The sequence below is a fragment of the Hylobates moloch genome, unplaced genomic scaffold (assembly GCF_009828535.3).
Source record: "Hylobates moloch isolate HMO894 unplaced genomic scaffold, HMol_V3 SCAFFOLD_10, whole genome shotgun sequence".
Classification (NCBI taxonomy): Eukaryota; Metazoa; Chordata; class Mammalia; order Primates; family Hylobatidae; genus Hylobates; species Hylobates moloch.
In genome coordinates, this window is record NW_026652285.1 from 105,428,946 (window position 1) to 105,454,883 (window position 25,938).

The 25,938-nt window shown below is 49.8% G+C and overlaps 2 protein-coding genes across 2 annotated transcripts in view; both read right to left on the reverse strand.

The window, feature by feature from the left end:
- Positions 1 to 11,268, reverse strand: part of LOC116475811 (uncharacterized) — a 31,531-nt gene extending 20,263 nt beyond the window's left edge. Inside the window, exons 1-3 of the mRNA XM_058445928.1 lie at positions 11,208 to 11,268; positions 9,694 to 10,863; positions 9,479 to 9,599 (exon numbers count right to left, since the gene is read on the reverse strand). Coding sequence (XP_058301911.1) covers positions 9,479 to 9,599; positions 9,694 to 10,863; positions 11,208 to 11,268 — 1,352 coding nt within the window. The remainder of the gene's footprint in view (positions 1 to 9,478; positions 9,600 to 9,693; positions 10,864 to 11,207) is intronic.
- A 4,442-nt stretch (positions 11,269 to 15,710) lies between these two features.
- On the reverse strand, positions 15,711 to 19,260 carry OBP2B (odorant binding protein 2B). Its single transcript, XM_032162711.2, is given in 8 exon segments — positions 15,711 to 15,841; positions 16,347 to 16,370; positions 16,617 to 16,718; positions 17,333 to 17,356; positions 17,359 to 17,442; positions 18,192 to 18,262; positions 18,528 to 18,661; positions 19,189 to 19,260. Coding segments are annotated over 7 exon segments (510 nt in total). The 3' UTR covers positions 15,711 to 15,841; position 16,347.
- Between the last annotated feature and the right edge of the window lie 6,678 nt (positions 19,261 to 25,938).

The following is a 25,938-nucleotide window of genomic DNA, read 5'->3' on the forward strand; positions in this document are numbered from 1 at the left end:
GCAGCTTCACCATGGTCAGATCCGCTGGGTGAGTGGGTGCTCTAGGATGCCCCAGACATGGATGGCAGTGACCTGTACTAGAAGGGTGTCAGGGACGTGCTGGCGGAGGGCAGCACCTGGGGCCAACAGGGCTTGGAACATGGTGGCAGCACCCTCTGGAAAGGGTTAGCTGGTCCCCTGGTTCCCGGGGCACAGAAGGCACTTATGGCGGTCCACTGAGGCCAGGTCAGCCTGGTGACCAACAGGTGTTTTATCCAACAGAAGGACAGAGTCACTGGAGTCTGGGGTGGCCTGGGCTTGCAGGTGGGTGGAAGGGGCCTGACTGGCCTGGTCCCCTCCAGTCTGTAAGTGCCTAGCCACCAGCCAGACCCTTGGGAGGGCGGCCCTGTGGTGAGTCAGCACAGGAGATGGCTGAGAGGATGCTCTTGGGAATCTTCAGTCCCTTCTGCTTCATGCAAGGAGGGCCAAGCTGGCTCTACACCTGACCTGTGTCCCCTTGGTAAGTGTTGCTTCTTTTGGACAAAGTCAGTCAGCGGTAGAGTTCATGGTTGAAAATGTGTTGGCGTTGTCAGGGGTCTTCAGCTTGGTGGGGAAGGGCAGAAGGATGGTGAGCTGTGCTCAAGAGGGGGCCACAGGCCAGACAGAGAACTCCATAGAGACAAAGTGGATGTGTGGTTGGCAGGGGTGAGGGGTGGAGAGTGACTGCTTAATGGGTACAGGGTGTCTGTTAGTGGTGATGACAACATTCTAGAACTAGACAGTGGTGATGGTTACACCACATAGTAAATGCATTTACTATCCATGAATTGTACAGTTTACAATGATTAAAGTTTGAATTTCATTTCATTGTGTGTAATTTGTTTTAGTTTTTTGAGACAGAGTATTGCTCTGTCACCCAGGCTGGAGTGCAGTGATGTAATCTCGGCTCACTGCAACCTCAACCTCCCAGGCTCAAGGGATCCTCCCACCTCAGCCTCCCGAGGAGCTGGGACTACCGCTCAGCTAATTTTTTTTTTTTTTTTTTGGTAGAAACAGAGTTTCACCATGTTTCCCAGGCTGGTCTCAAACTCCTGAGCTCCAGCGATCCATGTGCCTCAGCCTCCCAAAGAGCTGGAATTATAGGCATGAGTCACTGCACCTGATCTGTCTATGAAATTTAAATCACAAAACATAATAAACCATAAAGAATATGAAACAGAAACATACTATAAAAATGAAATGTTGCCATCCCAGGGAGGGGCAGTAAAGCTCTGGCACAGGAGCTGGTGCTGAAGGTGGCGCCCGCCTGAGGCTCCCGCACTGCAGCTGGAGTGGTGGCCGATGCTCGAGCTGCTGGATTCTGGCTGTGAAACTGGCTCAGTAGCTGGGGCCTGAGCCGGGGCTGGAGCTGCCTCTATCCTGGGCAGTGGTGCTGGAGCTGGATCTAGAACTGGCTCTTGTTCTGGAGCTGATTCTAACTCTAGCCTGGTGCCAGAAGGAGTGCAAGAACCGACACTAAAGATGGCTTTAGCTCTGGAGCTGGTCCAAGTGTTGCAGCTGGAGGTGGCTCTAGCTCTGTGGCTGGCACTAGAGCAGGCTCTAGCTTTGTAGCCTCCACTGCTGGCTGTGGGTGAGATGCTGTCCCCTCTGTTGGGCTGTGAGCTCTCAGGACAGGGATGGCGTATAGGTTCACTGTCATTCCAGGGGTCTGGGGTTCACCATCATATTCCAGGTGTCTGGCATTCACTGTCGTATTCCAGGTATCTGGGGTTCATCGTTGTATTCCAGGTGTCTGGTGTTCACTGACATATTCCAGGGGCCTGGGGTTCACCACCATATTCCAGGTGTCTGGGGTTCACCATCGTACTCCAGGTGTCTGGGTTCACTGTTATATTCCAGGTGTCTGGGATTCAGCATCGCATTCCTGGTGTCTGGGATTCACTGTCGTATTCCAGATATCTGGGGTTCACTGCTGTATTCCAGGTGTCTGGGTTCACCATCGTATTCCAGGGGCCTAGGGTTCACCATCGTATTCCACGGGTCTGGGGTTCACCATCGTATTCCAGGGGTCTGGCATTCACCATCATATTCCAGGGGTCTGGGGTTCACTGTTATATTCCAGGTGTCTGAGGCTCACTGTCATATTCCAGGTGTCTGCATATAACAGGGAGCAGCACACAGGTGCTGAATGCATGAATGAATGAATGAATGAATGAACCCAAGACTTCTTTGTGTCGCAGGATTCTTTAGAGCACCCACTCGAAGGGCTGTTGGGAGGATTACACTGATTCATTCATCTATTTTTCAGTAAACACTAAGCACCTCCTGTGTCAGGCTCTGTTCTAGAGGCTTGAGAGAGTTGCTGTGAACAAGCACGGTCCCCACTGGTGTGAGGCTGCCTGAGCAGGGTTTAAATGAGGGGAGGCGTGTCTCAAGCACGTGGTCCAAGCTCAGTGGGAGCAGCTGCCGGGATCGGTAGGTCAGGCACAAGTTTCTGTCCAGCAGCTCAGGGCCAGCCTGGGTGGGGCCTGTGATGGAGGGGATGTGGGATCCTTGCTTCGAACGGCCATGCCATGCTATCCATGATTCTCAATGGCTTTCCCCTCACTGGGCCTCAGTTTTCCCATCTACAAAATGGGCATGTGAAGAAATCCATTTACTGGTTCCATAATGAAGTTGGCCTTGATTCTTTAAGGTAAGCAAAGAAGAGCTCCCTGCGGTTTGTCTGTCTTCACGTGACCTGGAGGCCCAGGGTTAGAGTTCACTGCAGGACCTGGGCTATGTGCCCCCAAGGGAGGACTGGCCAATATCTCTCTTCTGGTCAGTGGTTGAGCTGGGCCGGGAGCTCCGGCCTGGCCCCTAGTGACCATGATGACCCAGGTGTTGGGGACATGCTGGTAAAGCAATCTCCCAAGGTGCTGCCAAATCCAGCTGGGTGTCTCAGGCACAGAGTGCTAGCCCTGGTAGCAATTGGGTTTAGCCAGAGATCTTTCCGGAGTGATACATAAAAGGCTCCCTCCTTTCACTCTTTCTTATTTTCTTTCCCAACTACATTGTATTTTGTCATGTGGATGGTCATCATTTATTTAACCGGACCCTCGCTGGAGGAAACTGGGTTGTTTCTAATCTTTTGCTCTTGCGAGGAAAGCCGCAATCAATAACTGTGAACACACGTCAAGTGTAGAAGTGTTAAGTGGGATGAATTCCCTGTACTGGGACTGATAAATGAAAGGGTAAATACATTTGTTATTTTGTGGGGTTTTTGTTGTTGTTGTTATTCTTTTGAGACAGAGCCTCTCTCTGTTGCCCAGGCTGGAGTGCAGTGGTGCGATCTTGGCTCACTGCAACCTCCATCTCCTGGGTTCAAGTGCCTCAGCCTCCCAAGTGGCTGGGATTACAGGAGCACCATCATGCCCAGCTAATTTTTGTATTTTTTTGTAGAGATGGGGTTTCACCATGTTGGCCAAGTTGGTCTCAAACTCCTGACCTCAAGTGATCCGCCTGCTTTGGCCTCCCAAAGTGCTAGTATTACAAGTGTGAGCCACTGCGCCTGGCCAATTTGTAACTTTGATAGATATGGTCAAACTGCATCCATTGGCAGGCAACTTACATTTCTGTCGGCAATGAATAAAAGTTCCTATTTCTACGCAGCTTCGGAGTATATTTTCAAACCTTTGGATTAGACAATTTTGTATATTATCATTGAGAATGAACATGCGCTCATATGCTTAAAGCCTTTTGTATTTCTTTCTGTAAAGGGTCTCATACTCTTTTTTGCTGATCTTTTTCTTATCAGTTTCTAGGAGCTCTTTACATATTGGGGATGCGAGTCATTTTCCTGAGATGAGTTGCAGGTATTTGTTCCCAGCTTATTCCTTCCTTTTCACATTGTGGGGCTCCCCCTACCACGTATTACTGAGTTGAGTTCTCCCCAAATTGATCTATAGATGCAATACACTCTTTATGAAATACAACAGCAGATATTGCTATGTGGAATCTGAGGAACCAATTTAAAAATTTATGTAGAAATACAAAGGACTAAAATAGAATCAGAAGAATCTTGAATAAGAACACATTTGGAGGACTTATGCTACGAGATATTCAGACTTACGACGCTACAGGAGTCAAGGCAGTGAGGTTGTAGTGCACAAAACAGACATACAGAGCAACAGAAAAGAATGCAGGCTCGTGGGGTGGGGTGACTCACGCTTGTAATCTCAGCACTTTGGGAGGCGGAGGCAGGCAGATCTCTTGAGGCCAGGAGTTCTAGATCAGCCTGGCCAACATAGTGAAACCCAGTCTCTACTAAAAACACAAAAGTTAGCCAGGCATGGTGGCACGTGCCTATATTCCCAGGTGCTTGGGAGGCTGAGGCAGGAGAATCACTTGAACCTGGGAGGCGGAGGTTGCAGTGAGCCAAGATCATGCCACTGCACTCCAGCCTGGGAAACAGAGTGAGACTCTGTCTCAAAAAAAAAAAAAAAAGAAAAGAAAAAGAAAAAAGAAAGAAAAAGAAAGAAGGAAGGAAGGAAGGAAAGAAAGAAAAGAAAGAAAGAAAGAAAGAAGAAAGAAAGAAAGAAGAAAGAAAGAAAGAAAGAAAGAAAGAAAGAAAGAAAGAAAGAAAGAAAGAAAGGAAGGAAGGGAAAGAAAAGGAAAGAAAAGGAAAGAAAAGAAAAGAAAAGAAAGAGAGAGAGAGAATGGAGACAACCCAGACTGAAACATAGACATTTATGAATCCCATGAGCTGAATACAGAAAGCCAGACACATGAGAGTATATTCTGAGGATGAAGCAACATATGAACCATGCAGACACATCAGCAGAACGAAGGACAAACTCCATGGTAATGCCAACTGATGCAGAAACAGCATGTGGCAAGATTCAACATCCTTTCACAGTAAAAAAAAAAAAAAAAAAAAAAACCACACATAGGAAGAGGATGAAACTGCCTCAACACAATGAAGGTCGCTTATGAAAAGCTCACTTCTAACATCATACTCAATCGTGACAGGCTGAACACTTTTCCTCTGAGACTGGGAACAAGCAAGGGTGCTGGCTCTTGTCTTTGCTATTCAAGTTAGTATTGAAACTCATAACCAGATGAGTTAGGCGAGAAAAAGAAAGCAAAGGCATTAAATTGGAAAGGAAGAAGTAAAATCATCCCTGTATGCAGATGACATGATCTTATATTTAGCAAACCCTAAAGTTACCAAAAAAGTTAGAAATGTAAATGAATTCAGCCAAGTTGCTGATACAAAATCAGCATTCAAAAATCAGTTGCCTTTCCATACACTAACAATCAACAATCCAAAAGGAATTAAGAAAATAATTTCAATACAATGGCATCAAAAAGAATAAAATACTAATAGATAAACCTACCCTACAAGCTCAAAGACTTGTACACTGAAAACTATAAAATGTTGCTGAAAGAAATTAGGGAAGACACAAATAAATGGAAAGATATCTTGTGTTCTTGAATTCAAAGACTTTAATATTGTCAAATTTCCCTACCACTTGAAGTGATTCAGTGCAATTTCTATCAAAATCCAAATGGTATTTGTTTCATAAATATAAAAATTCACCCCAAAATTCACATGGAATCTCAAAGGACCCCAAATAGCCAAGACAATTTGGAAAAAGAACAAAGTGGAGGACTCACACTTCCTGAATTCAAAACATATTACTAAACTACAGTAATCAAAACAGTATGGTACTGGCCAAAGGCAAAGATATAGACCAATGGAATAAAACAGAGAACTCTTGTGTATATGTTCAAGCGATCCTCAACAATGGTGCTGAGACCTGTCACTGGGGAAAGGACAGTTTCTCCAACAAATGGTGCTGGGAAAAATGATATTCATATGCAGAAGCATAAAGGAAGACCCTTGCCTTACACCACATCCAAAAATTAACTAGAAATGAAATAAGGACCTAATGGTAATACCTGTAACTGCACAACCTCTAGAAGAAAATACAGGAAAATTTGAAATTGCATATCTGACTTTTCAGATATGACACCAAAAACACAGGTAAACCAAAGCAAAAACAGACAGACAGAAGTACATCAATCATAAATACTTTCAGGCATCAAAAAACACTAAGAGCAAAGTGAAAAGGTAACTTACAAGCTCAGAGAAAATATTTGCAAATCATATCTCTGATATAGATTTTTATCTAGAATAAATAAACCCTACAACTCAACAAGAAAACAAATACTCCCACTTAAAAAAATAAGTTAAAAAGGTGCTGAAGAAAAAAAAAAGAAAAAAATGGTAAAGGACTTGAGTAGACATTTTTCTAAAGATGGTTTTCTTTTCTTTCTTTCTTTCTTTTTTTTGAGACGGAGTTTTACTGTTGTCTCCCAGGCTGGAGTGCAATGGCGTGATCTTGGCTCACTGCAACCTCCGCCTCCTGGGTTCAAGTGATTCTCCTGCCTCAGCCTTCCAAGCAGCTGAGGTTACAGGCGTCTGCCACCATGCCTGGCTAATTTTTGTATTTTTAGTAGAGACAGGGTTTCACCATGTTGGCCAGGCTGGTCTTGAACTCCTGACCTCAGGCGATCCGCCTGCCTTGGCTCCCCAAAGTGCTGGGATTATAGGCGTGAGCCACCGCACCCAGCCTTAAAGATGGTTTTCAAATGACCAACAAGCACACAAAAACATGCTTCACGTCACTAATTATCAGAGCATGCAAACCAAGTCCACAATGAGATACTATCCTCACATTCATCAGGACGGCAACTATCAATAACAAGTGTTGGCAAGGATGTGGAGAAGCTGGAACACTTGTGCTCCATTGGTGGGAATGTAAATGCTGCAGCCTATGTGGAAAAAAGTGTGGAGGTTCCTCACATCATTAAAAATACGAGTACCATATCATCCAGCAATCCCACTCCTGCATGTATTGCCAAAACAATTGAAAACTGGGTCTGGAAAAAGATACTTCCACATCCATACTCACAGCAGGACTATTCACTGTAGTCAAGAGGTGGAAGCATCCTAAATGTCCATCAAAAGATGAACAGATAAGCAAATATGGTATGTGGTATATATGTATAAGAAAATATTGGCCAGGCGCAATGGCTCACGCCTGTAATCCCAGCACTTTGGGAGGCCGAGGCGGGCGGATCACGAGGTCAGGAGATCGAGACCATCCTGGCTAACATGGTGAAACCCCGTCTCTACTAAAAATACAAAAAATTAGCCGGGCATGGTGGCAGGCACCTGTAGTCTCAGCTACTTGGGAGGCTGAGGCGAGAGAATGGCGTGAACCCGGGAGGCCAAGCTTGCAGTGAGCCAAGATGGCGCCACTGCACTCCAGCCTGGGCAACAGAGCGAGACTCCATCTCAAAAACAAAAACGAAACAAAACAAAAAAACAAAAACAAAACTTGTATAAAAACAAATGTGTGTAGCAGCTCCATTCATAATTGCTAGAAACTGGAAAGAACTCAAACACCTTCACCATCAATAGGGAAAACTGTTGTACATCCACGCAATGAAATACTTCTCAGCAATTAAAAGGTGCAAGCTGTTGATAGGCTTAACAACATGGATTAATATCAAAGGCAATATGCTGAATGAGTGAAGCCAGTCTAAAGAGGCTGCATACTATGCAATTCCACTTATGTGATATTCTAGAGAAGACACAACTATAGAGATGGAAGAAAGATTGAGGTCCCCAGAGGTGAAGGGCTGGGGGAGGGTTTGACTGTGGAGGGTAAGCAGGAGTGGGTGCTGGGGGTGGCAGATCTGCTCTGTGTGCTGATGACAGTGATGGTTACACAAATCTATACATGTGGCTGTGTGTGGTGGCTCACGCCTGTAATCCCAGCACTTTGGGAGGCCGAGGAGGGCAAATCACCTGAGGTCAGGTGTTCGAGACCAGCTTGGCCAATATGGTGAAACCCTGCCTCTACTAAAAATACAAAAATTAGCCAGGCATGGTGGTGGGCACCTGTAATCCCAGCTACTTGGGAGACTGAGGCGGGAGAATTGCTTGAACCCTCGAGGTGGAGGTTGCAGTGAACAGAGATCGCGCCACTGCACTCCAGCCTGGGTGACAGGACGAGACTCTGCTTAAAAAAAAAAAAATCTATACACATGCTAAAATCCACAGAACTGACCATGAAAAAAACCACTTTTTTTTCTGTGTGAATATCAAAATAAAATAATAAAAAAAATCAGAAAGAGACTCACGTTAAAAAACAAAGAATGAAAAGGAAAATATATTTTCCAAAAGAAGTTGCTGTGAAATATGAGGAGAAACATCAAATGTGAACACACAAAACTGCTTGGTGCTGATAACAGGAATGATCATCCTTAGGGAAAACAAAATCACCACCATTGAGCTGGCCACACCAAAACAATTATAAATTCTAAATAATATATGGAGCAAAAACTAACTGAATTTAAGGAGAACATGAGAAATCAACAACTGAAGCGAGATTATTTAACAGATATTCAGAAACAAATGGATAAAGTAGAGAAAAATATTTGAGAGTGTAAGATCTAAGTAATGTGATCAGTTAATAGGCGTTTGTGGAAATATGCAACTACCAAAACCCACAAATTAAGTCCAAGCACATGAGAAATGTTTGCAAAAACTTTTCAGCCATATATCAGAAAGGAAGTATCAATAGATTCCCATAATTGACAGTGTATACTCAGGATTACAAAGGAACTTATGAACTACTGAGAAATCAATAACAGTGACAGCAATCTCTATCAACATTTGTTGGATGCAGCTAAAGGTGTCCTTTGTCGCACTCAGAGAAAATTACAGACATAAGCATTAGAAACATAAAACATGGAAATATGGCCGGGCGTGGTGGCTCACGCCTGTAATCTCAGCACTTTGGGAGGCCAAGGCAGGTGGATCGCTTCAGGCCAGGAGTTCAAGACCAGCCTGGCTAACATGGTGAAATCCCGCCTCTACTAAAAAAAAATACAAAAATTAGCTGGGCATGGTCATGGGCACCTGTAATCCCAGCTACTCGGGAGGCTGACGCAGGAGAATCGCTTGAACCCAGGAGGCAGAGGTTGCAGTGAGCCAAGATCACGCCACTGCACTCCAGCCTGGGGCGACAGAGCAAGACCCTGTCTCAAAAAAAAAAAAAAAAGAAACATATAACATATAAATAAATGAACCAAGTGTTCAAATCAATATTAAAAATAATAACAGAGCAGGCCAGGAGCAGTGGCTCATGCCTGTAATCCCAGCACTTTGGGAGGCTGAGGCGGGTGGATCACTCGAGGTCAGGAGTTCAAGACCAGCCTGGCCAACATGGTGAAACTCCGTCTCTACTAAAAATACAAAAATTAGACCGGGTGCGGTGGCTCACACCTGTAATCCCAGCACTTTGGGAGGCTGAGGCAGGCGGATCACAAGGTCAGGAGTTCCAGACCAGCCTGGTCAACATGGCGAAAACCCATCTCTACTTAAAATACAAAATAAATAAATTAATAAATAAATAAATAAGCCGGGGGTGGTGGCGGGCACCTGTAATTCCGGTTACTCAGGAGGCTGAGGCAGGAGAATTGCTTGAACCTGGGAGGCAGAGGTTGCAGTGAGCGAGATGGCCCCACTACATTCCAGCCCGGGCGACAGTGTGAGACTCTGTCTGAAAAAAAAACCCAAGAAAACAAAAATTAGCCAAGCGTGGTGGCCCTCTCCTGTAGTCCCAGCTACTTGGGAGGCTGAGGGAGGAGAATCACTTGAACTCGGGAGGCGGAGGTTGCAGTGAGCTGAGATGGCGCCACCGCACTCCAGCCTGGGGGACAGAGTGAGACTCCGTCTCAACAAACAAACAAACAAACAAATAACAGAGCAAAACCAAAATGCCAAGGGAACGTGAGACAGGAGTGCGAGCTGGGAGTCGGCACAGGGCGAGGCAGAGACACTCCTCGGGGGCAGAAGCTGGTTCCTTACAGAATGGAAAGAAAGAAGTGGACTCTGGGGAGACTGGAGAAGAACAGAAACACAGGAGGCAGAAATAAATCCTGCGGATGGAAGCAGAGACAAAACAAAATGTAAGCTGCTCCAAATCGGCGGCGGAGCGAGTTCTGGAAGAGCGGCGGTGTGGGAACCCCCGGTGCCTTCCTCTCCCAGCTGCAGCTGCGTTCCCAGGCAGGCTTCCCGGGAGCCAGGGACAGAGGCCCAGGACTCCGCCAGGGGTGGGTCCGTTCCCCTTCTTGGAGGGAGTGTGACCCACAGGCCCCACGGAAAGGCAGTGCCACTCCCGTGACATTCCACAAGGCCCCTCTGGCCGGCCCCTGGCCTGCCCCCAGAGAACTGCTCGCAGGCAATGCCCTGCAGCCTGAGACCCGGGCACCCCGGCCTTTGCCCCAAGGAGGCTGGGGACAGAAAGGCTTCCTCCAGGATTCTCTGCAGGAGATGAGCAAAACGTCCGCAGAGCCAGTGACTGCGGGACCCACGACAACTTCGGGTCACGCCTGCCGGGAGGAGCAGCACCTGGACCTGAGCCCGGGGACGGGCAAACGAACGCAGCTCGCGAGTGGCCCAGAGAGCGGGAACCAGAGCGCCCCGACGGCAGCGGAGGCCACCGCGGGCGCCAAACCAGTAACGCGCCCCTTGAGGACAGGAGGCCACGGCGCAAAAGCAGACTGGGCTCGGAAACACTTGCTTTACAAATGGGGAAATGAGTGAGGCGATGCAGGAAAGACCGCAGCCAGACGTAGAAGGTGAAGACCACCGCGAAGAGGAAGCTCGCAGCCAGAGCTGAGTGAGAGCCCGCGGGCGGGAGGGGGCCGGGCGCGCGGGAGCCTTCCCTGCAAACCCCGGCCGTTCCAGGAGCAGCGAGACGCACGGATGGAGGACAGGAGCCCAAGAATGGCATAAAATTTCTCCGAGCAGAAGGAACGCCGCTGAGTGTGAGCGTGAGATTGCTAGCTCTCACAAATTCAGGCAGGGCAGGTGAGGAGAGACACAGGCCTGCGCATCCCGGAAAGCTCTTGGACTTAAAAGATGAAAATAAATGATCCTGGAAAGATCTCGAAAGATCAAGAATATAAAACGCTTTTGTTTGTTTGTTTTTAATAAAACGAACCCCTAAACGCTGACAGAAAGGAAGAGCAAGCATCCATGGATTGTTCGGAGAAAAAGGTTGATATCCAAGAATGCGGTACCAGGCCAGGAACTGAAGAAAGTGAAATGACCTGGGGGGAGACGAGCGCCGATCCGAGGAGAGGAGCCAATGAGAGGCGCTCACCAGGCCAGCGGGTGGGCGGGGGCCTGGCGCTGAGCACAGTCAAGTCCAAGGGAAGATGCATAGGAGTTGATCGTGCAGAGATGGCAGCAAGTGGCAATGGACTCCCCCTGCATTGAGAGAATAAACCTCCGTGAATCCCCCTGCATTGACAATAAACCTCCGTGAATCCCCCTGCGTTGAGAGAATAAACCTCCCGGAATCCCTCTGCATTGAGAGAATAAACATCCCGGCTCTGGTTCTGTTCTGTGTCTGTTAGCGGGGTTTAGGGGTGAGTTAGGGTGAGGGCACTGCCACCAGCCCTGGGATATATTTCTCCTGCTGTTCACTATGTGTAAGAGACAAACACCGACAAGAAGAGAAGAGGCCAGGCACAGTCGGTGGCTCATGCCTGGAATTCGAACACTTTGGGAGGCCAAGGTGGGAGGATCATCTGAGCCTAGGAGTTTGAGACCAGCCTGGGCAACATAGGGAGTTTCTGTCTCTAAGAAAAAAAAAAAAAATTACCTGGGCATGGTGGTGCACACCTGTAGTGGCAGCTACTCAGGAGGCTGAGGTAGGATTGCCTGAGCCTGAGATATCAAGGCTACAGTGAGCTGTGATTGTACTACTGCCCTCCAGCCTAGGCAACAGAGAAGGACAGTGTCTCATGAAAGAAAAAAAAAAAAAAAAAAAAGAGGAGAAAAGCTTCCCAGACCTGCCCACACCATGGTGTCCAACAGGTGGCTGGGACCCCATGTCCTCCGGTCAGCTCTCACCAGGGCCTCGTGGGACTTTCCTGCTGGGGCCTGATCTGAAACGCACCGCTTCTTCAGACGGCTGAGGGTTTCTGCCCACCCAACTTTTGGCAATGCCAGGCGAGACGGGCAGCTCATCCTCTGGGCAGGTGCTCAGCGTTTCTCAGGGCTTAGGAGCAAGCCAGATGCCGCCTTTACTTTTGCAGGCAAAATAGAACTTTTAAAACTTCTGCCCATCTCTGTTTTGCACATACAGTATGATAGTCTTGCTAACCTACTGCCAGATGAGTGAATCTGCCTGTCACCAAGCAACAGGTGCACTGTCCCATGAGAGGGATAGGGGGTGGATGTACAGAACTCCAGGGTTCTCTGGGCACCCTCTGGTGCTTCCAGGCCTGTGAATTGGCACAGCACGACCACAGACTTCCAAGATGCCCACCCGGGGGCTCAGAACCCCGGGGGTGAAGGTCGGTGCTATCCCACCGGAGAAGCGACCTAGTCCAGCTGAGCCCCTGGCCAGCAGCGAGGAGGAAAGGATGAACATCAGCCACGCCTGGCACTGACTGCCGCGGCCAGAGCCTCGCCCAGCCTAAGAATGTTTCTGTTCTAAGACTTTTTTCTTTTTTGTTTTTTAGAGATTCTCACAGGCAAATGTCACCTTGAAGACCCGGTGGCAGCAAGGTGTGAGCTCAGTGTGGGGCATGAGTGTTCTGAAGCTGCCAGGGGTGGACTGCAGTGGGTGCCATGGGGGCCGTCATAGCCCCTTGGGTCTTGCCGTTGCAGGCCACGCTGGCCACGTTTCCACCGCAGTGTCCTCAGCTCCTCTCTGGAGGGGTCGTCTTTCTACCAAAGCCGCCCTGCCCTGCCACAGCGGGAAGTGTCAGGAATTAGTGTCCCATGGAAGCATCCCCATCCCGTGACTGGCTGGAGCTGGTCTAAAACATGGCAGCGCCAGAGACTGAGCCCCAGTTGGTCACAAGTGGTCACCTTGATGCGGAACCCTTCATCAGTGGCTTTCCCTGCTAACGTCACCTCCCCAACCCTACCAGGGTCTCCTGGGACCACCTCCTAAGTAAACCACTTGAGCTTGCATCTGTCTCATCTGCTTCTGGGGGACTCACACTAGAAAAACCAATTAATTTTTTTGTTGTATGGAGTGGTGTGATTTGAAATCCTTCTATGGATAGTGAATGCTTGCTTATGTCTTTAAAAACTTTTTTTTTTTTTTTGAGACAGAGTTTTGCTATGTTGCCCAGGTTGGTCTCAAACTCCTAGGCTCAAGTGATCCTCCCATGTCAGCATCCTGAGGAGCTAGGACTACAGGTGCGCTCCACCACACCCGACTCCGGCATCTTTGTTCTCTGAATGTTGAGTCCAGACATGGAGTTAGGCAACCGCAGGCATGCAGATTACACTCCCCAGCAAGACGGCTCATCATTGACACACATGCAGACTTAGGCTGTACCAGGCATGTATACCAGGGGGGTGCATCGTGAGTAGGTAGGTGTGTGTGCGGGTGTGAGACTGTGTGTATGTGTGAGAGAGAGCATGTGGCAGTGTGTGTGGTGAGTGTGCATGTGTGAGAGAATGTGTAGTTGTGTGTAGGGGTGTGCGTGCACACATATGTGTGTTCGTGTGTGAGACTGTGTGTAGATGTGTGCCCGTTCCTCACAGCAACCCTGCTGGTCAGTGCTCCTGTGGTCCTCATTTTACGAACAAAGAAACAGAGGTTAAGCACTTTCCGGAAGGCTGGTGACCCATGAGCCCTGTGTCACACTTCTCGGTCTGCGTGGGGCCCTCGCTCTCAGCCTGGACACTCGGCCCCTGGTGAACAAGTCATGTCAGAGAGAACCTGTCCTGGTGCCCCGTCTCCAGGATACGTGTGTCCCTTTGTACATATATTTAAAAATTCATTTTGAAAGAACAAAAGCTCCACTGCCCTCCTCCACTTCTGTGATTTCTTGATTTTCAAACACTGAAAGGCTCGTTTTGCTCCCGGGGAGTTTCTGCTCAGTGCCTCTGCCATCCTTGGGTTGGGAGTGAAAGTTTTCCTGACTTATTCCGGACACTGTCCTCAAATATTTCGGATGTTGGGTGTCTGTGAGGGTCCCATGGTTATGAGCCATGGGAAGAGGCTTCATATGACTCAGTGATTGGAGAGTTTGTGGGTGGAATTGGAGGGTGCTGAGCTTGGAAGGGGAAGCTGCATGGGGCCGGGGCTCTTGGGAGCAGAAATGGATGATGGTCGGGGCCCATGTCCGCCAGGACAGAGCCTCCCACCTCGAGGGTTACATTCCCGGGGCTACAGGTCCCTGGTCCACCCATCACGAGATGGCCAGGACATTGGATGGATAGGGCGGATGAATGGACAAACAGCCCAGGCAAGGATGCAGGGAAACCCACAGCCACCCATGCCAGGCCCTCCAAGTGGCCAGGAACAGGCTTCCCAGCTTCTCATGTGCCCACCTCCTGTTTCTGCCAGCATTTCCCTGCACCCACGCTCAGCGCTCTGCAGTCCAATCCCTGTCTTTCCCAAGGAGACTCTCCCCACTGCTTAGATGTGTGAAAAATCCTTTTCCACCAGGTAAATATTTTTACTATTTACTATTTTTTCTTCTTTTTACAAACAGAGATGAGGTATCGCTATGTTTCCCAGGCTGGTCTCGAACACCTGGCCTCAAGTGTCCTTTCTCCTTGGCCTCCCAAAATGCTTACAGATGTGAGCCACTGCACCCAGCCAATTTCATAAACATGTATTTTTTTTTAACTTTTTAAGTTTTCTATCCAGTAGCAAATAACCAACCAATCTTGAATTTTTACACACATCCTAACCTTTCTGGAATCTGCATGGTAGCACAGGGTGAGGGAGATGGCTTACTGCTCACCCATCTTTGTAGAGTGAGGTGTGCCCTGCCCTCCACATGTGGCCCGTGGACACCCAAGCTGGCTCCGCCTCAGCTCACCTGGGCCCTGCTGGCCTGGCTCACTTCAGGACCACCCTGTAGCCTCAGCCAAGGATCATGTCCAGGTGGGAGAGGAGGGGATGAGGATGCTGGTCTGGCGGGAGGCGGGCAGTGGTTACTTGGTGCAGCCCTGGGGAGAGGCGGTCACTTTGAAGGCTCAACCCCCAGGAGCCCTGTCCAGCTTGGGTTTGTGGTTCCTGGGGCATGTTTATCACTGCGGTGCAGTGGCCTCTCGTCCCTCACTGTGGTCGGCCTCCTCATGTCCCAGCAGCCCCAGTGTCTGTACAGACCATGGCTCCTGGACAAGCCATGGGAAGGCCAGGGTGGGGCCGAGGATCTCGGAGACCAGGGTCGGCTCTGCCTTGCTCTGGGGGTGATGATGGCGGTGCCAGCGCCCCTCTCTCCAGTGCCCCTCTCTCCAGCGCTGCCACTGAGCCCAGTCTGCTAAAATGGGGCTGCTCGGAGGATCCCTCTGAGACCCCTGGGGCCCGAGCCCTGCAGTGGCCCCACTGCTGCAACCCTGATGCCGTGTCCCTGCTCCTGTCCTCCCCAGTGGCTTTCCAAACGCTCCTGCCCAGGGCCCTGCCTGTCCTAAGCTGAACCTGAGACCTGAGGGCGGCTCTGCAGGAGGCCCCTCCAGGACATCACACAGCCCCGCAGGCCTGTTGGACATCATGCCTCTTGTGATTTGGCCCTTGCTAGGTCCAACATCTCCCCAGCTTCGCTTGTGGCTCCCCCTCCCAGCAGGCCTCCCAGAGAGCCAGTGCAACCCCCTCCGTCCCCACAGATAGGCCTGCCCAGAGCTGGGGGAGAAGGTCTTTATTTGGAGTCAGGTGGGTGGGAGCAGGGAAGGGTCATGGCTGGAGGGTAGGTCCAGGTGGTCCAGGCTCTGTGTCTGGCGGTAGGGTGAGCTCTGGAGGTGCGGACCCAGGAGCTGCTGTGCTGGGAAGAGGAGCAGAGGTCAGGGAGGCTGCAGGGTAGGGCAGAGGCCAGGCCCAGAGCTCGCTCCCCAGGCTCTGCAGCCCCCACATCGGCCACTGCTGGGCAGCCTCGGGGCTCTAGAGCAGCCTCAGCTCCTCCAATGACTGGGCAGGCCTCTGAGCATGCTCGGTGGGCGGATGGGGGGGACTGGACCGAGTGGGGACAGGTGCAGGGGGCGATGGGCCGAGCTGACACCTGAGAGAGCCCGAGGGAGGCCTCGCTGTGGAAGGGCCGAGGAGGACCCTCACTCGGGCTGGCAGGTGCAGGAATAGGTAAAACAAAGGACTTCCTGAATGTCCCAGGAATTGTGGGTGGGCAGCCGCTGAGGTGCCAACCTCGTGCCTGACCCTGGGGGGTCTCCCTGCCTGTGTGGGACGACCGGGGCCAGAGCAGATGGACCCTTGAACCCCAGGAACCCAGGACTCTGGGCTTGTCCAGTGTCCTCCCAAAGCCTCACTCACCCTAGTGTTCGGGAACGCAGCTTCCTGCAGAGACCAAGAAAAACCCAGGGATGAGAAGGCGCCCTAGACCAGGGCCCAGACCCCATCACAGCCCAGAGTGCAGAGCCTCCAACGACAAGGACGCTAAGCAGGGCCCAGGAGCCCCTGCGAGGAGACTCGGGGCACACGGGGAATGCGGGGGACATGGGAGGACATGGGGGTCACGGGACAGTGGAGATCACAGACAGACACGGCAGAGGGACACAGGGGACTGGGCACAGCCGTCCTCACCCGTCTGCAGGGGCGTGAAAATGTCCTCCTCCGAGAGTCCCTTGCGCTGCGCCAATTTCTTAAATTCTTCCAGGGCCTCCAGGTTGGTATCAGGATTCCTCCCTGCAGGTGAGGTGGCCAGGTGAGCCGAGGTGGGGACAGCGGCGCGGCACTGCAGGGAGCAGATGCCGAAAGGAGATGACCACGGCCCAGCACCAGGACATCAGAGCTCGGGGATGGGGCTGGGGACAGAGGAGACGGCCACTGCCCAGATGAGAGGTCCCCAGGAAGGGGGACAGTGGCGGGGACTCTCTAAGCCACTCAGCAACCCCAGGGGACCTGGGCAGCTCCCAAAGCCACCCTGCAGGGTCACAGCCCTCACTTGGAGGGACCTTGTGTCCCCGAGGCACTTGCCACCCTCCTGCCCTGGAGGGTCCCTGCCCCATGAAGAGCTCTGTTAGGACGCTACCTCCCCCTTAAGGTGAGGCCCTTACACCTGAGACCCCAGAAGCAGCCCTTGGCAGGTTCATGTCACCGAGGGCCATGTCTGTCCCTGCCTTGCCCACCCCATTCCCACTTCAGGTACTTGGACCGGCTGCCCAGCGGTGCCCGGCACACGAAAGCTGGCACAGGGGGCTTCCTTTTCCCCCCGTGCCAGGGATGGTGGTGCTGGTTCCACTGGCTTCCGGAGGCAGAGACCGTGCGGCAGGATATGCAGACACCAGTGGGCCCCTCACCCACAAGCTTTCCCGTGTGGAGCAGCCCCCACGGCGCTGGTCTTTGCAGTAAAAGACGTAATGGTCCCCCCCGGACAGCTCCTGCAGGTACGTGAGCTTCCTGCCCCCATCTGTAGATGACGGAGAAGATGGGTCATTCCCAGAGACAGCACTCAGGACCACATGAAGAAACACTCGGGAATGTTTCAGCGGTCACCCGGGTGCCCTGGACAGCCTGAGCCAGGCCTGGCTGCTCCGCACAGTGTGGACCCGGACACTGACGCAGGAGCTTCCTCTCAGGAAGGTCCCAATGCAGGTAATGGAGCCACAAGGCCAGAGCACGTCCAGGACTAGAGGCCAGCCTTCCCAGCTCCAGCAGCTGCTCCTGCCCCACTTCCCTGTCCCTAACCCTCATCTTCCCCCTCAGCCTCCCCATCTCTAATCCTCAGCTTCTCCAGCCCTAACCCTCGGCCTCCCCATCCCTAACCCTCAGCTTCCCAATCCCTAACCCTTGGCCCCCCATCCCTAACCCTCAGCCTCCCCATCCTTAACCCTCAGCTTCTCCATCCCTAACCCTCCGCCTCCCCGTCCCTAATCCTTGGCCTCCTTGTCCCAATCCTCAGCTTCCTCAATGTGTCAATGGCTAGGGCCTCCCAGAGGGCAGGCGTGATCTGGTCCATCTCCACTGTGGACAAGCCTGTCACGCCTGGTGTCTGATGTCAGGGCCACCAGCCCCCCAGGAAGGAGAAGCTAGCCCCTCCTTGGAGGTGGGCAGAGCTGGGACCCTGGCAAAAGGGCAGCCTGGGCACTCTCTGCCTGTGGTGGGGCTGGTGCGCTGGGGTTGGCAGTGGGGGAGGGTGGGGGTGGGGAAGGGGCTCACAGGTGCTGAATTTGCCAGGCTCCTCCGTTTTCCGCATCAAGATTTTCTTCTGGATGCACCGATCCTCCCTCCTGGAAAACAGTAGACACGCGGGCAGCGGCTCCCAGGACACACCTGGGCCATCCTCAGCTCACCTGGTGCATGGCCCTGACCTGGCAACCTGAAAATTCCACTGTCCCCCACCCCACCGAGCTTTAGGATGCCCAGGCTATTTCCCTCCAAGGCAGAGGGTGATTCTTACCAACACCCGAAACGTGGATGGGGCAATGGGCACCAGGTGGGTCTGGGGAGGGGAGAGAAAGTGGCCTGAGGGGCCCCGCAGTGGGCAACACTCACATGAAGGTGAACGTGGCTTCCAAGTCCCCACCACCCAGGGCTGTCACCTTCACTGGGGACACCTTCCTGGGCCTCCTGTCCTCCGGAAAGTCCTTATCGACCACCATGGCCTTCACGTACCAGGTCCCTGTGATCTGGAGCAGGCCGAGGCCGTGAGCCAACCATGGGCTGGCCCAGATTCTACTCTGACTCTGGCACTCAGGCCTGCAGCTATAACCAGACACCCATGGTGCCCGGCTGCTGCCCCTAAAGGCAGGCTGGATTCCTGCACCTTAGTTAGAGCTCAGCTGGAGTGAGTTAGAGCCAGCCCCCTGCTCAGGGCTCCCAGCCCCCAGTGGAAGGACAGCATGTCTGCACCCCATGGACCCCCGGGCCCCAGCACCAGGTGAGCCCTCCCTCCACAGGGCCCAACCCTGCGAGACCTTCAGGCTTCAGGCATCAGTGCAGCAGGAACCCCTGAACTGAGCCTGCTCCGGCCCTGGGCCTCTGGGGGGCCGTGTCTGCTGGAGGAGCAATAGGACCCCCCCACCGCCACCCCAGGCTGGGAGCACGGGGTCAGAAGCCAGCCTTAAGTGACACCTCCTAAAGCAGGGCCCCTGGCATTGCCCCCCGCCCAGGAGTCCGCCTGGCTCCTCCACCCACCTATGCCAGCCTAGTTCACATCCTCCTCCTCCAGGGCAAAGGACAGGGCAGTGGCTAGGCCTAGAGTGACACCCAGGAACAGGGTCTTCATCTCCAGAGCTCTGTGCTGCCAACCTCGGCATGTCACTGGGTGTCTGAACAAGGCTGTGCTGGCTCCTCTCAAGATGTTCTTTATAGCCCCCTGGCCAATGTCCTGGGAGCACGTGGCACAGTGCACCCCTCCCCATGGTGGCAACCAGTCCTGCATCCGGCAGGGGGAGTGTCCTCATTGCTGGCATCTGGTGAACAGCAATTCAGTGCCAGCCAGAGAAGAAAAGACACATGATGCTGTCCAGAGTTTGCACCACTCGAATGCGCCCACTCAGATGAGCCCAGAGGACTCAAGGGGACAGGGCAGGGTGGTGCACATCTGCACCCCAAGCCACAGAGGGAGGGCCCATGGCCTCGGGATACTCCCTCCCCAACCCCGAGCCCTCCCAGAGCCACGGCTGGGACCCTGGGCAAGTTCTCTGGGGAACTGGCCGTCTCCCTGCTGAGCAGAAACGGATTGGGCTTTAGAACCACAGAGACGTGGGGCTGCTGCCAGCTGAGTCCCGCACGCCCTAGAGCCCAAGCTTCCACCCACTCTGGGACCCACTCTGCGTTGATCTTCCCCATCTGGACCCTGCACTCGAGCATCCTAGGGGCAGAGGAGGGCACTATTGTGTGGCTCAGGGTCAGTTTATATACGGCCTCCTTGGGCCATACAAGGGACCCCGCCGCCTCCCCTACCCCGCTTCACTACGTACCGCAGCCTGGCTGTGCTGTCCTCAGAACACGTGATCTCTCTGGATTGTCCTGCCCGTTTCTTCGTGCACGTGTTCATCGACCATCTCCCTGTTAGAATATACATTCCCCTCTCTCATCAGCTTTGACAGCCCCCAGCCCCCAGGACAGGCCTTGAATCTCATCCCTTTAGATAAACAGGTCGCATGAGGCACCAAGAGCCACCTGCCAGCCTGTGCTCAGAGTTCGTGGCTGAGGTCCCTTGGGCACTTGGCTCTGCTGGCCTCATCCCCAGCCAACCTGAGCCAGAACTTTGCCTTCTCCTTCCCGGACCCTGTAGTTCCCGGGTGTGTGTCATCTTCCCTGGGACCCACGGCTGACCCACGCTCTGCAGGCAGGTGCTGGACCCACACAATGGCATCTTTGTGCCTCTCTGGCCCAAGATCAGACACCCTCAAGTACTTACTCAATAATACTAATGCATACTCTAATAAACTCTGGGGGCTGTAAAGAAAGGGCTGGCGTGACCCAGTGCCTCACCCCTCTCACGGCAAGTGCTTCCGAGCAGAAACCCCACCCTCATCCCCCCGGGCAGGAAAGGATGGGGCCTGGGCTCTTCAGGACCAGAGATGAGCAAACAGGCTGGAGTCTCTATATCAACAGGAAGGTTTCTCTGTTCTCTGTGTTTGTTGACTGTACCCCAGGCACCTCGTATTTCATTGGTTGTTTGTGAATCATTGATGTAAGCACCTTACAACACTGGTGCTGCTGGCTCAATCCTTGAAGAAAATGCTGGAACAACATGCACAGATGCTTCAGAGAACAGGGCTCTCCCATGAGGTCCACACTCAGTGCGACGAGTGCTCACCAGGAGTCTCCCATCATCCACCTATCTTGCCCTGTGTCCCAGTCTCATTCGCCAACTGTGTTCTGTTAGATACTGGTTGGGTTCAACTGGTGCAGACACCGTCAAGGGATGGTAGGGCTGGAGGTTGGGGGTCAACCCATGGCAGACATGAGGGGCAAGATCTCTGGCCCCCAGTGATTTGTGGCCTGGGGCATTTCTCTGGATGGCTGTGTTCCTTCTGATGGTGGCTTCTGTTGGGCTGCCGCTACCACACAGCTTTCTCTCTCACCACTTGCCTCACGACCCTTTTCTTTGAATCTCAGGGTGATCACAGCTTTTCAGGGCTGCTAATTCCTAGGTGCTTCACTGAAGTGGACAGTGTCTGGGCTTTACCTGACATCTGGGCATAAGAAGGTTTAGATGGCACCACCAAACAAGCACCCAGACCAGAGCATGTGCTGGCTGGGACTGAGGCACACCAAGAAGGAGCGGGGGGGAGCTTACGATGAATCTCAGTTAAGGCTGCAAGACCAACTGCACAGTAGGGACCATCGCCTGTGCCACTAACCACCTATTTTAATTATTTCAGAGACTGTGGCTGGCCACCATGCTGAAGCCTCAGTTACAAAATGGACTTGATTTGCTGTGTGAGTGGGTCAGTGCAGTGCAAGGGGTGGCTGAAGGCACTGGTGACCCACCCTCTCGGCCCACCTGCAGCAGTTGTAGATCGTTCCTGGTGCATGGATGTATTCACAGCTTCCCACCTTAAGTGCCTGCACCTTTTCTTCTGTGCTTCCCCGACACTGATGAAACCCAGATGTGCAAGTGAATCAGCATCCTCAGTCCATAGGGATAGTAACTGATGGGATAAATGGCCTGGACTCTTCCTTCTGAGTGGGACAATCTAATATGGTTCCACCCTATTTCTCAGATGGTCCTCAGAAGGACTGAGTCCCAGTTGTCCACAATGGTAACCTTCTCATTAACATATTTTGTTGGTTTTTCTACCTTCCAAATCTCACTTGATCTCAGACTTCTGGCCACCAGAATGTGAGAAAATAAATTTTTGTTCTAAGCCACCCAGTTTGTAGTATTTTGTTATAGCAGCCCTATAAAAATAATACAAACTCTAGCATATTAATAATTATATTAAATGTAAATGGTTTAAATATTAAATGACAGTGATTTGCAAAGTGAATTAAAAGCCATTATACAACTATATGCCGTCTACGAGAAACTTACTTCAAATATAACAATAGAGGCAGGTTGAAAGTAAAAACATGAAAAAAGATACATAAACATTAATCAAAAGAAAGCAGAAGCATTATTTCAATAACAGATAAAATAGACTTTAGAACAAAGACTAACAGAGAGGGAAATTATACAATAATACGTGGGCCATTCTGCAAAGAAGACATAGTAATCCTAAACGTGTGTGCACCAAACATTAGCTGCACAATATGTGAAGCAAAACAGAACTGAAAGGAGAAATTTTAAAAGCCACAATTATAGTTGGAGACTTCAACACCCTTCTCTCAGAGCAACTAGACAGAAAACCAGCAAGGACATCAAAGAACTTGGCCACCCATCAATTAACATAATTGAATTGTCATTTGTAGAACACACCACCTAGCAACAGCACTACACACATTCTTTTCAAGTGCACCAGAATATATACCAAGATAGACCATATCCTGAATCAGAAAATGAGCCTCAAGAAATTTTTAAAAATTTAAATGATATAGAGGGTGGTCTCTGACCACATGGAATCAAACTATAAATCAATGCCAGAAAGATAATGGAAAATCTTTCTTCAGATGCTTGGAAACAACACACCTGTAAACAATCCACAGGTCAAAGAGGAAGCCTGAAGGTAAATTTAAAAATATACTAGACTGGATGAAAATGAAAATACAACGTATCAGCTGGCCGTGGGTGGCTCTCACCTATAATTCCAGCACTTTGGGAGGCCCAGGCGGGTAGACCACTTGCAATCAGGAATTTGAGACCAGCCTAGCCAACATGGCAAAAACCCATCTCTACCAAAAATGCAAAAACTAGCTGAGTGTGGTGGTGTGCACCTGTAATCCCAGCTACTCGGGAGGCTGAGGCAGGAGAATCGCTTGAACCTGGGAGGCGGAGGTTGCAGTGAGCTGAGATCATGTCACTGCACTCCAGCCTGGGTGACAGAGCAAGACTCTGTCTCAAAAAAGACAAAAACAGGCTGGGCACAGTGGCTCATGCCTATAATCTCAGTGCTTTGGAGGCCCACGTGGGCAGATCACTTGAGATCAGGAGTTCGAGACCAGCCTGGCCAGCATGACAAAACCTCATCTCTACTAAAAATACAAAAATAAATAAATAAATAAATTGCTGGGCATGGTTGCATATGCCTGTAATCCCAGCTACTTGGGAGACTGAGGCAGGAGAATTACTTGAACCCAGGAGGTGGAGTTTGCAGTGAGCCGAGATAGTGCCACTGCACTCCAGCCTGAGATACAGAGCGAGACTCCGCCTCAAAAACAAACAAACAAAAACATATCAAAATTTGTGAGACACAGCTAAATCAATGCTGAGAGGCACTAAATGCATATATTAGAAAAAGAGAAGTCCAGAATCAATTATCTAAGCTCCCACTTCAAGAACCTAGAAAAAGAAGAGCAAAATAAACCCAAAGCAAGAAGAAAAGAAATAACAAAGATAACAGCAGCAATTAATAAAATCGAAAGCAGAAAAACAACAGAGAAAAACAATGAAACAAGGGCTAGTTCTCTGGAAAAATTAATAAAATTTAGGCAGTTCTAGAAAGACTGACAAAGAAAAGAAGAAAGGACACAAATAACCAACATCTCGAACAAAACAGAGACTATCACTACAGACCCTGCAGACATCAAAGGATAATAAGGGAATACTACGAAGAGACCTTCCCATATATATTTGACAACATAGGTGAAATGAACCAATTTCTCAAAAAACACGCCAATATAAGATACACAACTTTAATAGCTCTATGACAATTAAAGTTAACATTTTAATGTTAAAATCTTCCAAAAAGAATTCTTCATGTCCACATGGTTTCACTAGAAAATTCTACCAACCATTTAAAGAATAAATAACACCAACTCTACATAATCTCAGAAGATGAGAGAATATCTCCCAACCAAAACTAGACAACACAAAAAGGAAAGCTGCAGAACAATATACCTCATGAATATAGATACAATAATCCTTTACAAAATATTAGCAAATAACAACATATAAAAATAATTCTACACCATGACCAAAAGCAGTTTATTCCAGGGATGGAAACCTGGTACAATACTCAAAAATCAACCATATTAATATGTTAGGAAGAAAAATTACACGATCATATTGATCAACGCAGAAAAAGTATTTGACTAAATTCAACACCCATTCAGGAAAACAACTCTCAGAAAAGTAGGAATAGAAGAGAACCTCCTTAACTTGACAAAGAACATCTACAAAAAACCTATGGCTAACATTATATCTAATGGTGAAAGACTGATGTGTAACTGGCTCAAGTCCAGCTGCTCGCTGCTCAGAAGTCAAGGCGTGAGAAGTGAAGTGTGGTTAAAGGAAAGCAGCTTTATTCAAATGCTAGCAGTTGAGGAATGGCCAGGCCCATGCCTTTAAAAGACCCTTCTAACTTTCTGGACTGCGTGAAGGGGTTTAAGGAGGAAAAGGTGTGGGAAATATGTGGGAATGGTGCAGGAGGATGTTGGTCTGCATCTTGTTCCGACGATTATCGTGAGTCATCAATCGTCTGTCTGGAGATCTGGTTTGCATCATCCTGATTTCAGCCAGGAAGTGGTAGGCTACCTGTAACTCCCCCTAAGAGGGAGGATTCTGCAGCTGGGTCTCTCTGCCTGGTTTGTTTCAAAATTGGCCCCTGGAATTTCTAAGTAAGCACATAATTAGATAAGCAAGCACTGCTCGCGGAAGTGCCTGGTGGGAAAGGAAAAAATAAAGAGTTTCAAAGTATGTTTCAAGGCTGAAAGCAAGAAAGGAAAAAAGTTTTTAAGCACATTTTGAGGCTGGGATACTCAGTTACAAACGCTTTCTCCTTAACATCAGGGACAAGGCAAGGATGTCCACTCTCACCACTTGTATTTAATATAGTACAGAAAGTTCTAGTCAGAGCAATAAAGGTTTTTTAAAAAGGAAATTAAAGACATACAAATTGGAAAGGAAGGAAGAAAACTGTCTGCATCTGCAGATGACATGATCGTCTCTGTAGAAAATCCCAAGAAACTGAAAAACAAAACAAAAGAAAACAATACACCTCCTAGAACTATTAAGCGAGTTCAGCAAGGTTGCAGGACACAAGATAAATATACAAAGATCAATTGTGGGTCTACATACTAGTAATGGACCCTAAACTTAAAAACACAATACTATTTATAATGGCTAAAAAAATGAGATACCTAGGCATAAGTTTAACAACCCATATACTGGATTTGTATGCTGAAAATAATGCAATGATTATAAAATAAATCAAAGAAGATCTAAACAAACGGAGAGATGTGCTATATCCATGGATTAGGAGACTCAATATAATAAAAATGTCATTTCTCTCAAATAATATAAAGATTAACATAATTTCTATCAAAATTCCTGAAGGAATTTTTGTAGACATAGACAAGATTATTCTAACATTTATATGGAAAGGCAAAGGAACTAGAATAACTAAAACTTTTTTTTTTTTTTTTTTTTAAGAATAAAGTGGGAGGAATCAGGCTACCCTTTCTTTCCTTTTCTTCTTCTTCCTTTTTTTTTTTTTTTTTTTTTTTTTGAGACAGAGTCTTGCTCTGTCGCCCAGGCTGGAGTGCAGTAGCACAATCTCGACTCATTGCAACCTCCACCTCCCAGGTTCAAGTGATTCTCCTGCCTCTGCCTCCTGAGTAGCTGGGATTACAGATGTGCACCACCATACCCAGCTACAGGCTACCCTTTCAAGACTCATTATATAGCTAGCAGATGGACAGATGCATAGATCAATGGGACAGACAATAAAGAATCCTCAAACAGACCTGCAACATATACCCAGTTAAGTTTTTACAAAGATGCAAAAGCAATTCAAGGGAAGATAGCTTTTGTAGCAAATGGGCTGGAGCCACTGGACATCCACAGACAAAA